Source organism: Poecilia mexicana, unplaced genomic scaffold, assembly GCF_051168715.1.
Source record: "Poecilia mexicana isolate PSO_F unplaced genomic scaffold, ASM5116871v1 scaffold_9, whole genome shotgun sequence".
NCBI lineage: Eukaryota > Metazoa > Chordata > Actinopteri > Cyprinodontiformes > Poeciliidae > Poecilia > Poecilia mexicana.
This window is the reverse complement of record NW_028263378.1, coordinates 720,560-732,569: the sequence shown is the minus strand read 5'-3', so window position 1 is coordinate 732,569 and position 12,010 is coordinate 720,560. Positions and strand designations below refer to the sequence as shown.

The 12,010-nt window shown below is 41.2% G+C and overlaps 1 protein-coding gene across 1 annotated transcript; it reads right to left on the bottom strand.

Moving 5' to 3' along the window:
* Positions 1–4,207: 4,207 nt before the first annotated feature.
* On the bottom strand, positions 4,208–7,661 carry LOC106904238 (uncharacterized). Its single transcript, XM_014968493.2, has 3 exons — positions 7,248–7,661; positions 5,300–5,408; positions 4,208–5,233 (listed from the first exon to the last, which is right to left on the bottom strand). Exons 1-3 carry the CDS (start codon positions 7,368–7,370, stop codon positions 4,920–4,922), a joined length of 546 nt encoding a protein of 181 aa, XP_014823979.1. The 5' UTR covers positions 7,371–7,661; the 3' UTR covers positions 4,208–4,919.
* Positions 7,662–12,010: the final 4,349 nt, after the last annotated feature.

The following is a 12,010-nucleotide window of genomic DNA, read 5'->3' as shown; positions in this document are numbered from 1 at the left end:
CACCAGTCTCTGGGTTTTAATGTTAAACTGATTCTGCTGCAGCCACCTGCTGGAGGGTTCCTGGAACTGCACCCTGAATGACGCAGTGACGTCAGTTGGTGTCTCAGTGAATCTTGGTTTCTGATTTGATGCTTTAAGACAGGGGTGTCAAACTCAATTTCACCGAGGGCCACTTCAGCATATTGGCCACCCTCAAAGGGCCACATTGACGGTACAAATCAGGAGTACCCAGCTGCAGTCCTCTAGACTGCAACTTTTAGATGCATCCCTGCTAAAACACACCAGGCAAAAGGTTGACTTCCCTCATTAGCAGCAACTCAGTTCTGTAGAGCCTTATAATGAGTAAATGATCCAGGTGTGTTAGAGAAGGAACGCATCTAAAGTTGCAGATGGTAGCTCTGGAAAACTAGACTTGGGCAGCCCTAGCATAAAATGTATGAAAATACAATGTTAAAAATAAATTAAACACCTCATATTGTTAAATAACTCTTTGGAGCTTCTGGTTAGGAAGCCCATTCGAAACCTTTGTTTGAAATGGCACGTTAAATTCAAGTCTCCATTACAGACCAGAGAAAACTAAAGAGAATGCAACACTGTGTTAATCCATTTGAGGAGCCGGCAGTTTATCTTGAGGAAATAAATGACGATGCAAAAGTTAATTAGATTGTAACATGCGCAGTGCGCTGCTCAACCACTGCGGACGCTGCTCCGCTACTGCGAAGAATTAAAAACCGCTGGAAGTAACTCATCCAGCGGATTTAACAAATGGAGCCTTCTGGGTTCACGTTACCCAGGAGAGCGGCGCTCTGGAGGAGCTGCAGACGTGACATCTGTCCGTTTCGGAGAAGCGAAAAAAAAAAAAAAAAAAAATCCTTAAAGCGCACACCGGACCCCGCAGGGTAAAACACTCAGAGTCCAGTTGATCTGTTTGGATCAGACAGATCCAACTGACTGATGAATTAGCGCAGATTTTTCTGCAGATGGGAACCAGGAGGAAGTTGTTCAGACCCCAGCGGGTGAAGTGATGCTAATTTAAGTGAAGTCGCTTAATTTAATTTATTAAAAGTTATTGGGGCCTCAGTCAGTGGTTTTTTTGTCACTACGGAGAAAAATGTAGATACATTTATCTGTTTAATCTGTGATGGGATCTGGATTCACGGTGAATATTAACTAAACCGCATAAAATGCGGCTAAATAGCCGATGTTAATATGATTATAATTTAAGGGATAAAAATAGTACAGGGCCAATTTTTTTTTTTTTTTTTTTTTTTTATGTTGTCGGTCAAGATAATGGATAACAAAATAAGTCTAGCGCCACCTGCCGCCCTGACACCAACTCACACATCTTCATTCACAGTCTTACTTGTAAATCGATGTTTCTTTTCTTGGACGTTTTGATGTTAGCTTGTCGATGTCTCAGTTTTATTCGCTGGTAAAATCAATAAGCAGCTTAAGGTGACTCTGCTGCTCTCTAGTGGCGAGAAGCCGTAATGTTGGCTGGTAACAATCGGAATGCATTATGGGAGATGTAGTTTGTAGTCAATTCGTGCTCAAAACCTATTTTAAGTCAGTCATGGGCCTATAAAACGCTGGGGGGCCACATAAAATGACATGGCGGGCCACATGTGGCCCGCGGGCCTTGAGTTTGACACATGTGCTTTAAGATGAACCGACCTGATCAAGTTTTGGTTCATCCACCATTAACGGTACTTGATGTAAAATGTTGTCTTGTATGCAAGTTGTTCATATGGATGTCGCCGTGTTTCTACCGCACTGCATCCTGGGTAAGTGGAGCGAGCGCTAGGTGTTGCTGCGCTAGGAATGAGAGAATGAAGAGGACAAACAGGAAGAGGAGGGATGAAGAAGCTGGTTGGAAATGCTAACGGGACGGCTAGCTGCTAAGACTAGCGGTTTCCAACTCAACATGTTTACGGTAAACCTCGGGGTTAAAACGTCACCTGCTCACAGCTGAACACTAAACCCTGACTGGAAGGGGGAAAGTGATGCAGTCTCGTTATAAAATTCTATTTATCATTTTGTAAAACAAAAATTTTCATTTTGACATTAACCCTTTCATGCATAGTGGTCACAACAGTGGACAGTTATCTAAAAGCCATTTTCTTGAGCTTCTTGATTTTTATGTTATAAATGCACACAGACCACTGAAGTGGACACTAATGCGTCATAAAATACACCAACTACTGGCCATCAGCTGCAAATGCAAGAAATAATTTTTGTTAAATCAGTGATTCTTGAGCATAGGGACAAAACAGGTCCTATGGATAAAGCATGAAATTTGAATAAAATATACACAAAATATCTTTTTTTCAAATATCTAACTAAACTAACCTGGGTCATGTGAGCACAACAATGTATATTTTTCTTTTTTTTGCTGAATATTTTTTTATTTTAAACATTGTAGTCGGTGGATGATGCCTGTAAAAGCCCTTGTCCAGGAGCAGAACTCAACACATTCTTATAGTTTAAAACAATTAAAGAAATACTAAAATTATATATTATGACAATTAAGTATAAGTAGTCATATAAATAATTATAAAAGTATCGATAAATTGAATTAAAAATAATTTTTAGATATTTTCCAACTCCGTTGAAATTTGTCCTTAGTTTTTGTCAACTAAGGACCCCATGACGTTGTCTTTTCTCTTCCTTTGCTAAGAGGGCTAGTTAGCTCTGGTTAGCTTAAGTTATTCTTTAGTTTTTTCTTCTGTTTTATTCCTAAGTTGTTTGTCACAACCATGATGTGTCAACTCCATAACTGACAATTTACAAAACTTTGATGAAATTTTGCGAAATAAAAGCTTAATTTTGGTAAACTGTAAAGATTTCATGGACCTGACGAGCTACAATATGGCCTCCTTCAGAATAACATCATATAAATTGAGGTAGTTTGGCATTTCGTCAACTCCGTCAGATGTCAACTCCGTCAGAGTTTTTCTGACTCTTTCAGTGAAATTGTTGTCAAATCTCACTTAATTGTGCAACTAATTCATTTTAATGTATTTTACATGAATTGCATTACTTCACATGTACCAAGTTTTTCATTTTACTCACTAGTTTGTCACCACCTTCAGTTCTGTGTCAACTCCGTCATGCACTGTCAACTCCATCAGATGGACTTTTTCTTGTTTTTTGTTTTAAATAATATTTATTTTATTTCTTGAGAAGCATTTGTCTGTAAATTGAGTAAAAATATCACTAATGGGGTATTTTAAAAATCATTTTAGATTTATTTTTGTCAGATGGTGATGACAGTTTTGGGTCAGGTCGATTAAAAATGTAATTTTTTTTTTTAAATTCGCAACTGGGAGCCTGTACCTTAGCATCTTCATATTTTCTAAACATTATTGGTCATATTTGCATACATAAGGTTGAGAAATAATTTAAAAAAATATGGGAAAATTAAAACCCATTTTGTCCCTATTCTCAAGAATCACTGAAATCCAATATGGCCGACCGACCCGGTCCCTCCTATGTGGTCATCGGGGCCCTCGGGGCAGTCACCCCCAAACTGGAGCAGTGGCTCAAACAGATCCCAGGAACAACATCAGACATCTCAGTCCAGAAATGTGCAGTTCTAGGCACAGCCAAGATACTGGAGGAGAACCTGAAGCTCCCAGTCCTCTGGTAGAGGACCCGAGCTCAGAGGATGAAAGAGAGAGAGAGAGAGAGAGAGAGAGAGACCACCTGCAGAGGGTGAGAAGGGAATTTTTTTTAAATGTTTTCTTTCCTACCTTTTTTATGCCTTAAGAAAATAAAAAAAAATTGGAAAAAAATCCTGACACAAAGGATCATAATTCATGCATGAAAGGGCTAAAAAAAAAATCTTTTTTTTTTTTTTAAATCAAAATACAAAAATTTTGCTCCTGATTCATAAAAACAAGAGTAAAACATGGAAGGAGTTGAATACTTTCTTCAGCCACTGAGTTTAATCATTAGAAACAGAATTAGATCAAAGTTAAACAAAATGGATCAAAAAATATATTATTAAATCAGAATTTAATAAATTAGAATCTGGTTCTGAGATCAAAACGACCTTTAATTATTTACTGTTATGGAAAAATTAAATTTATATTCAGCTCAAATTTTACTGACGAGTTTCTGACAGGAGTTCAAAGGTCAGCAGCAGTTACTCTGCTCGTCCGCCAGGGGGCAGCATTTACATGTTTTCCAGAGAAAAAGTCAGATATTCAGATTTATAACAAATTAACTTTTATTGAGATTTAATCAGAAAAATATCAACAGGATGATACGAGTCATTTCTATATTTACAGGTGACCTTTGACCTCTGAATGACAGGAAAATATCCCTGATACCACCAGAACCTCGATTTGTTCATCTGAAACCGGGATGAACGTTCTCAGTTTATGTTCAGATGGTGACCTTTGACCCCCAGCTGAGTTCTGGTTGGAGGTTTTAGAACAGTTCCCTCCACAGTTTCAGCCTGGACCCGAGGTTCTGGTTCCGGTTCTTTCTGGGTCCGACCTGCAGATTTACAAGTCAGCAAAACCAGAACCGGGCCGATGCTAGAGTGGAGCCGTTCTGCTGAACAGAACAGAACCACTGTGTTTAATCCGGATCAGAACATCTTAGTTTATGCTAACTGGAAACAGAAGAAAGGCTTTATGGGTCGGTCCGTCTGGAACCAAAAGGTTCTGGTTCAGCTCAGGTTCTGCCATGTTGGACCAGATCGCCTGCAGACTGCTGCAGGGAGATGAAGTCAGAACCAGATCAGGTATTTGGGTCCACTCTGAGTTCTGATCCAGTTTTTGAGCCGCTCATGTGAACGTTTATTGGGTTTTCCCTAAAGAGGAGAAGAAGACAGTGTCCATAAGGTTGAATGGAGGGCCCGGTCACGGTCCCCAGGCCTCAGTTTGGACCCCAGCCGCGGCTCAGTTCCTTCAGCAGCTCCGCTCTGCCGTCCTCTTCTTCTTCCGGCCGGAGTGTCTGGTCTTCCTCTGGGCCGGTCCGGACCGGACCACGCAGACACCCTGCCGCTTGCTGCTGGTCTGGTCGGCGCCGCCCGCCGCGGCGCACGCCAGCCCGGCGGCGCAGTCGCAGCGGCCCAGGTTGCGGCGGCGCTTGGTGGCGCCCCGCAGCAGGCAGGCCTCGCCCTCCAGCGGGATCCTCTGGCACCGCTTCCCGGTCAGGTACCGGACGCAGCAGAGCCCGGCGGCGCAGTCCCCGGATCGGACGCAGCTCGACATCTCTGGAGCTAAAACATGCTAGGCGTTAGAGCGGGGCCACAGGGCATGCTGGGAGTTGGAGTCCAGAAACTCACCTTTGGTTCTGTTGAAGCTGTCTGTGATTCTGTCTTTGACTTGCTGTCGGTCCAGCTGTCGGTTGGTGTTGGAGTGTCTCCTCTGAGCTCTGTTACTGCAGCCTCCCCTCTGGAGAACAGAAGCGCATCGTCAGCATATCGACTGATGACGGAAACATACGGCTTCAGCAGCTCAGGTCGCTGATTAACAGTCTGCTTTGGATGTAAATCAACCGATGAGCTGCTAAAAATAAGTAAACTTTTTTTTTATCTGGACAGAAAATCAGCTTACATGAGGAAAAGTAGCATCAACTAAGCTAAGCTAGGCTAAAATGAGCTAATGGAAGCAAAAATAATATGAGCTAACCTAAATTAAGTTACAAAATGTGCTAAATTAGAATGGCAGTGGGGGAAAGTAAAACTAAAACAGACCAAAATAAATAAAGATCTGTAATGGAAAGGTAGGATAAACACTGGCCTAATTACAAGTTGCTAACTGAAACAACAGAATTTAGCTGAACTTGGAAAAATAGGTAAGATTATGTTAACCAATTTAAAAAATCAAAGTTAGAAAAACTAAGATATTCTAAATAAGGTCAAATAAATCAAGTCATGAAGAGCAAACATAGGATAAACTGAGTTAACGAGGCTAAACTAAAGCATGTTAACTAGAAAAGGTAAACTAGGGACACAAAAGACCAATCAAACTTAAATAAACTAAGCTTAGTTTAGCGAACCAACATTGCTAACTAATTAAACCAAACAAAGCTAGAAAACGTGAAGTAGGAAACACTGAGCTAACAAGCTAAGCTGAATGAGGCTCAGTTAGGAAAAGGAAAAAAACTGGAAAAAGTAGATGAAGCTAAGATATATTCAGCTAAGCTAACCCTGAGCTAAGACACGTTAAGCTAGGAAAGCTAAACAGAAACCCCAAACAAAAGCTGGCTTGATTAAAGTTAAAATGAGTTTTTAATGTTTTTGGGTCGTTGGCTGGAAAACGAGCTTTAAAAATAAACATTTAAAATGACGTCTAACGTTGTTGGAGCTAAAATCTCCTCTGACTCTGAATCTGTTTCATCTGTGGGATTTTCTCCAGATCACAGCTGTTCAAAGTGGATTAGATTTAATCCAAATTAAAATAAATAAGGACAAAACCAAAACTTTTAAATTAAAATCTACTGACAAAGATGCTGAATTAATGCGACACACGATGATCATCTTTTCCAAGCATTCTGCTTTCCTTTGGTTGCCATAGTAACTGGAAACACATCCTCATTGACTTACACTCTAAATTTCACCTTGGTTCTTCAGATCTGCTTTTAATTTCTGTATTTGGTTGATTTTGTCCCTCGGGACTAAACGTTTGGACACTCCTGCTTTAAATGAGCCTTCATGACTAAACTTTGAGTCTAAAACTGGATCTTTGATCATGAATCAAACAGAAACTGGTTCATCCTTTGAGTTTAGCAGCTTTTCATGCTCGAATCCATGAAAACACAAGATAAAAGCTTCACATACTGAAAGCTGGATGAATCTCTCAGGGTTTTCCTTAAATTAATTGATTCATCTCCGTTTTCTCTCTGTTTTATTTGCATCTTGAGAACATTGGACCCGAATCATTTTAAAATGTCTCAATGCCGGATCTTACAGCAGGAAAGAAACGAGTCTGGACTGCAGAACCACAAAAGAAAAAGATAATTTCTGTTGTTTATTTGCAGATGTATTTTATCTGAGATTCTCAGCATCATTAGATGAATGTTTAATCAATTTTTACCTCAAATGATAAAATACAGAAATGAGGAGTCAGAGAATATAAAGACAGAGAACAGTAAGATAAACTGACAGCAGATTATCGGGCAGCTAGCATTAGCAGAAACCCCTCAGTTTGATTCAACCGACAGGGGAGGAAGAGAAGAGGAGGAGGAGAGGAAGAGTTTTCAGGCTGGGGGTGTGAATACTTCAGCCTCACCTGCTGCTCGGCGCTCTGCAGCACCACCTCTTTGGACGACCGGATGGTGTTGGAGTCCAGCGCCAAACCGCAGACCAGCGACGCGCACAGGAAGCTGCGATAGATCCACATCCTGTGATCCATCAGCCCAAGCTTCCTCTGAAAACACTCCTCTTCCTCAGGCTCTATTCCTCTTCCTCAAGATCTTCTCCTCCTCTCTCCCAGCCAGCCAGGTGAGTGCTGTGCTGCCTTCAGGAGCCGTGGGGTTTTATAGTGCTGCGCTGCCTCTGATCCGTCTCCGCTGAGCCGGCAGAGCCTCAGAAGTCTGGCGTGGCGTTTGAAGCTCGACCGCATCAGTCGGTGGGACAGCGCCGCCTTCGCTTCCTTCCTGGAAGGCCTCAGGTGAGGCGGCCGTTTGAAACCCGACACCACAGAGACCGCAGAGAGATTAAAACACACCTGGGAAGCCGAGCAGGTAGCGCTGCTGCGTTTGAAGGCGTGTGTGGTTTTCCCTTCATGTGGTCCTGAGGTCACCATGGCGACTCATCAGGCTGGAGCTGCGGCGCTCCGGCGGCGGATGTGCGGCTGTTTGCGGGCGATTAAAGCCGAGTTAACCGATGATGAAAACAGATTTAAACCTCAAGAGCTCTTCTAACGGAGTGAGGAAGTTTGTTTCTGTCAGCAGAGAAGAAGAAGAAAGGAGCAGAGCTTAGATGGGATTACAGGAAGCTGCTTTAATCTCCAGATTTAAACACAAACTGATTTAAATTAGCTAAAAAATACTGGAAAACATTTCATGAAAGAACAGGATCAGAGAGAAAATCTGACATCCGTCCATCCTTCTGGACTCAGAGATGAAAGAATGAAACTGAGGCTCTACTTCTCCCAAACTCCTGCCTTTGACCTTTGACCTGAGTAAAGCCTGACGTAATGTTAGCTTGCAATCTAATCTTGTTAAAGCAACAACATTGTAACAGACACCCAACACTCTCTCACACACGCACACACGCACACACACACACACACACACACACACACACACACACACACATTTACTGAACCTTACAAATATACACGCTGTTGTTAGTGTGATGGCTGGTCATATAGCGGCATCTTCACAGGTCTGACAAACAAATCAATCCTCCAGCTGCAGCTGATCCAGAAGCTGCTGCTGTTGTTCTGACTAGAACCAGGAAGATGGAGACATAACACCAGTTATAAAGTCCCTACACCTGTAGCTCCCTGTAGCTCAGAAAACAGACTTTAAAATACTGTTAGTTTATAAATCACTGAACAGTTTAGCACCATAACACATTAAAGATCTGTTATTGCTGTACCAACCGTCCAAGCCCCTCGGGTTCTGGTTCTGGTTCTACTCTGCATCCAGAACCAGAACCAAATGAGGAGAAGCAGCATTCAGCTTCTATGCATCACAAATTTGGAACAAATTTCCAGAAAACTGTAAAACAGCTGAAACACCGAGAGCCTTTAAATCCAGACTAAAACCCACCTGATTAGAGTTTATTTGAAACATAGTCAGTTACTCATCGACTTAATGTGATGTTTTGATTAATTATATGCTGCATATCTTGCTGCTGAAATGTGCAGTGCAAATAAAATTTGATTAATGATTGATTTATTACGTTTTGTATATTTAGTTAATTTCATTAAAGAAATGAAACTCACCATTTCATTAATATTTAGCCTTCACTACTTATAGATATCTCTGAAAAATCTCTACAATAACTTATTAAAACAGTGGTTGCTCTTATTTTGAAATTTAATTAACAGATGTTAAATTTGTAGTCACTGAGAAACGTCTATGATGACATGTTCGGCCAATCATTTTGACTTGATTTTGTTCATCCAATCAGGTGCAGCCTTTGAGAAGCGTCTTCCTTTGGCCCCGCCCACTTCCTCTGTAGATGAAGAACAGATGAAGAACTTGCTGTGATCGAGTTCTACAGCCGGTCCTCCTCTGGTCTGGTCATTATCAGCAGCTCAGAACACCTGCTCTGTCAGGCTAATGTAGCTGGAGGCTCCTCAGTGCCCTGCTGTCTGGTTGCTGGGTGCCCCGGTGGCCCTCTGGTGGCCCTCCTGGGGGCCCCCAGTGTTCTGGGGCCTCCTGACATTATCTCCAGCCCTGTACCGCTGACCCAAACTGGGCTGCTGCCAGAAGGATGAGCGGTGGTGGACGATTTGGAAACTGATCAGTGCTGATGTTAAAACGGAGACATACTCGTCATCTAGATCACATCTGACCTTTAACCTTCTCCTGCATCTGTTTCATCTCTGCTCATATGTGGATCATGTGCCAACACAACATACATGAAGTGTGTCCTGCTGCCGTGTAAGCAGAGCGGCAGCGTGTTGAGAAGGGAGCCGGAGATAAGATCTGAAGCCCGCAGGTTGTTCCAGGACTTCAATAAGAGAGGAGCAGACGTTCGCAATTACAAGCACACACACACACACACACACACACACACACACACACACACACACACACACACACACACACACACACACACACACACACACACACACTGTGTCTCTCTCTCACACAAACACACATGTTTGCATGGCTATCTTTGTGGGGACTTTCCATTGACTTCAATTCATTTCCATAACCTAAACCTTATCCTTACCCTATCCATCACATACCTAACCCTAACCAAAATTTAATTCACACTTTAGTCCTAAATCTAATCCCTGACCCAAAAACAGCATTTCCCCTTGTGTATGTGTCAGGAAAAAGGTATTACAAACAAACACACACACACACACACACACACACACACTCACTCTCTTTCTCTCTCTCTCTTTCTCTTTCTCTATCTCTCTCTATCTCTCTTTTTGTCTCTCACACACACACACACACACACACACTCTCTCTCTCTGTCTCTCTCTCTCTCTATCTCTATCTCTCTCTTTGTCTCTCTCACACACACACACACACACACTCTCTCTCTCTCTCTCTGTCTCTCTCTCTATCTCTCTCTCTATCTCTCTCTTTGTCTCTCACACACACACACACTCACAACAACACTGACACACGTCAGCCAGCCTCCTTTCTGTGGCTCTGACCCAAACAAGGTTCTGATCTGAACCTGAAATGGAGTCAGACACGTTAAGCATCCTGAATGTCCCCATAATTCACAGAATCCTCACAATGACTGAAAAAGTCCCCATAAATTATAAAAACAAGAATGTGGGGAGTTTAGATTTTGAGACTGTTTGTCTCCATGATGTCTGAGTTTATCCCAATCAGAATGAAAAAGAGGAAACATCCACCTCATCTCCTCCTCCCCCATCTTCCCACTCCCTCCTTTCTGGGTGGGTTTATAGCCGGACGTTCAGCTTGTGGACGGAGAATAAAAGAGCATCTCAGCTTCAGGTAGGACCACCTGTTTGCTTCTGACTCAGTGTTTTTACCTTAAATTTGATCTGTAAATAAAGTGTTAACAGACTGCAGAACATGTTTGCATTATGGTAATAACATTTTATTCTGATCTTTCTTTTTAAAAATAATCAAATTTTAAGGTTTCATTTTGACAATTTTTTAATATTTAGTGGATTTAAATTTTATCTTGGTTATTTTATCTCAGGCGTTTTAACAATTTTTACTTTAAATTTTAATGTTTATTAAAATAAATTTATTTAAAAATGCTTTTTTTCATTTTAAGTTTATTAGTCTTTTTACTTTTTATTTTATTTGGATTTTCTACTTTAGTTAAATTTTTCTAATTTATTTTTTATTTTAAAATAGTCTTTGCTGGTGTTATTTCTGAATCAATCATCTGTCTGTTAAAGGAAAGGTTTCTGTGAAGTTCAATTTCTGGAAAATCTTTAATTTCTTGAAACTCCAGCAGATGATCTGCTGTGTTCTTTCCTTTTGTACCCAACAAATAACTGAAAAGAAAAATTAAATTTTAGATCAATTTTGTTGTGGAAACAGGAGAGCGGAGGTAGAAATGGGAAATGAGATGGAGGACGATAAGAGAAGAAGGCGGCATGTGGATGTGGGATAATTACATTACGGAGACAGGAAACAGCATCTGAAACAATCAGCAGACCCAAAACTTAACGAACCTGCTGCTGACGTTATGAAAGTTAATTTCTGGGAATAAATTCATAATGTTACAATTTAGTTTTTACCCTCAATGTCTTACAACCAAAGATATTTAATTACTGCTTTTATCAGTTTTTAAATAGTTTCTTCATCTGTCTCGTTATGATCCAGAGGAGTTTGATCAGAAACGTGGTTGAGTTAAATTCACTAACTATGATAGAAACTACCAAACACTGACGGATGTGCAGGAATAATGGGGTGTACATGATTTAAAGCTGGTTTTACTGTTTTTCTCTGAACATTTTTAGCCTGGTGGTGAGTTGAAATCTGTAAATCTCCAATCTGGTTATGAAAAAAACTTCAGCTTTAGAGAGCATTCAAACTCGACAATAAAACACGGAAGGAGAGCAGGAGGAGAAGAGGGTGATCACAGGATATCAGAGGCATCGAGTGAGAAATTATCACTAAAGACCAAAGCTGCTGACCGTCCAGAGTGTCGGGTCAGACGTCAGGCGGAGTGGCTGCAGACGGCGGGATCAGACTAATACCTGGATCATGCATGATAACAGCCCGGCTTGGACTTTATTAAAGATCAGATGTGATATGCAGGAGCAACAGAAGCAATATGAAGTCAGCATGAATGGAAATAAAACAGAAATTCACTTTCATCAAATGATAATCTGACAGAAAAACTGGTGAAAAACAGGAAACGGTT

Coding starts and splice junctions, on each gene's coding strand:
- LOC106904238 (XM_014968493.2), bottom strand. CDS start 7,370: ATGGATCACAGGATGTGGATCTATCGCAGCTTCCTGTGCGCGTCGCTG. Junction 5,409..7,247: donor TGCAGAGCGCCGAGCAGCAG/GTGAGGCTGAAG, acceptor TCTGTTCTCCAG/AGGGGAGGCTGCAGTAACAG. Junction 5,234..5,299: donor CAGCTTCAACAGAACCAAAG/GTGAGTTTCTGG, acceptor AGCATGTTTTAG/CTCCAGAGATGTCGAGCTGC.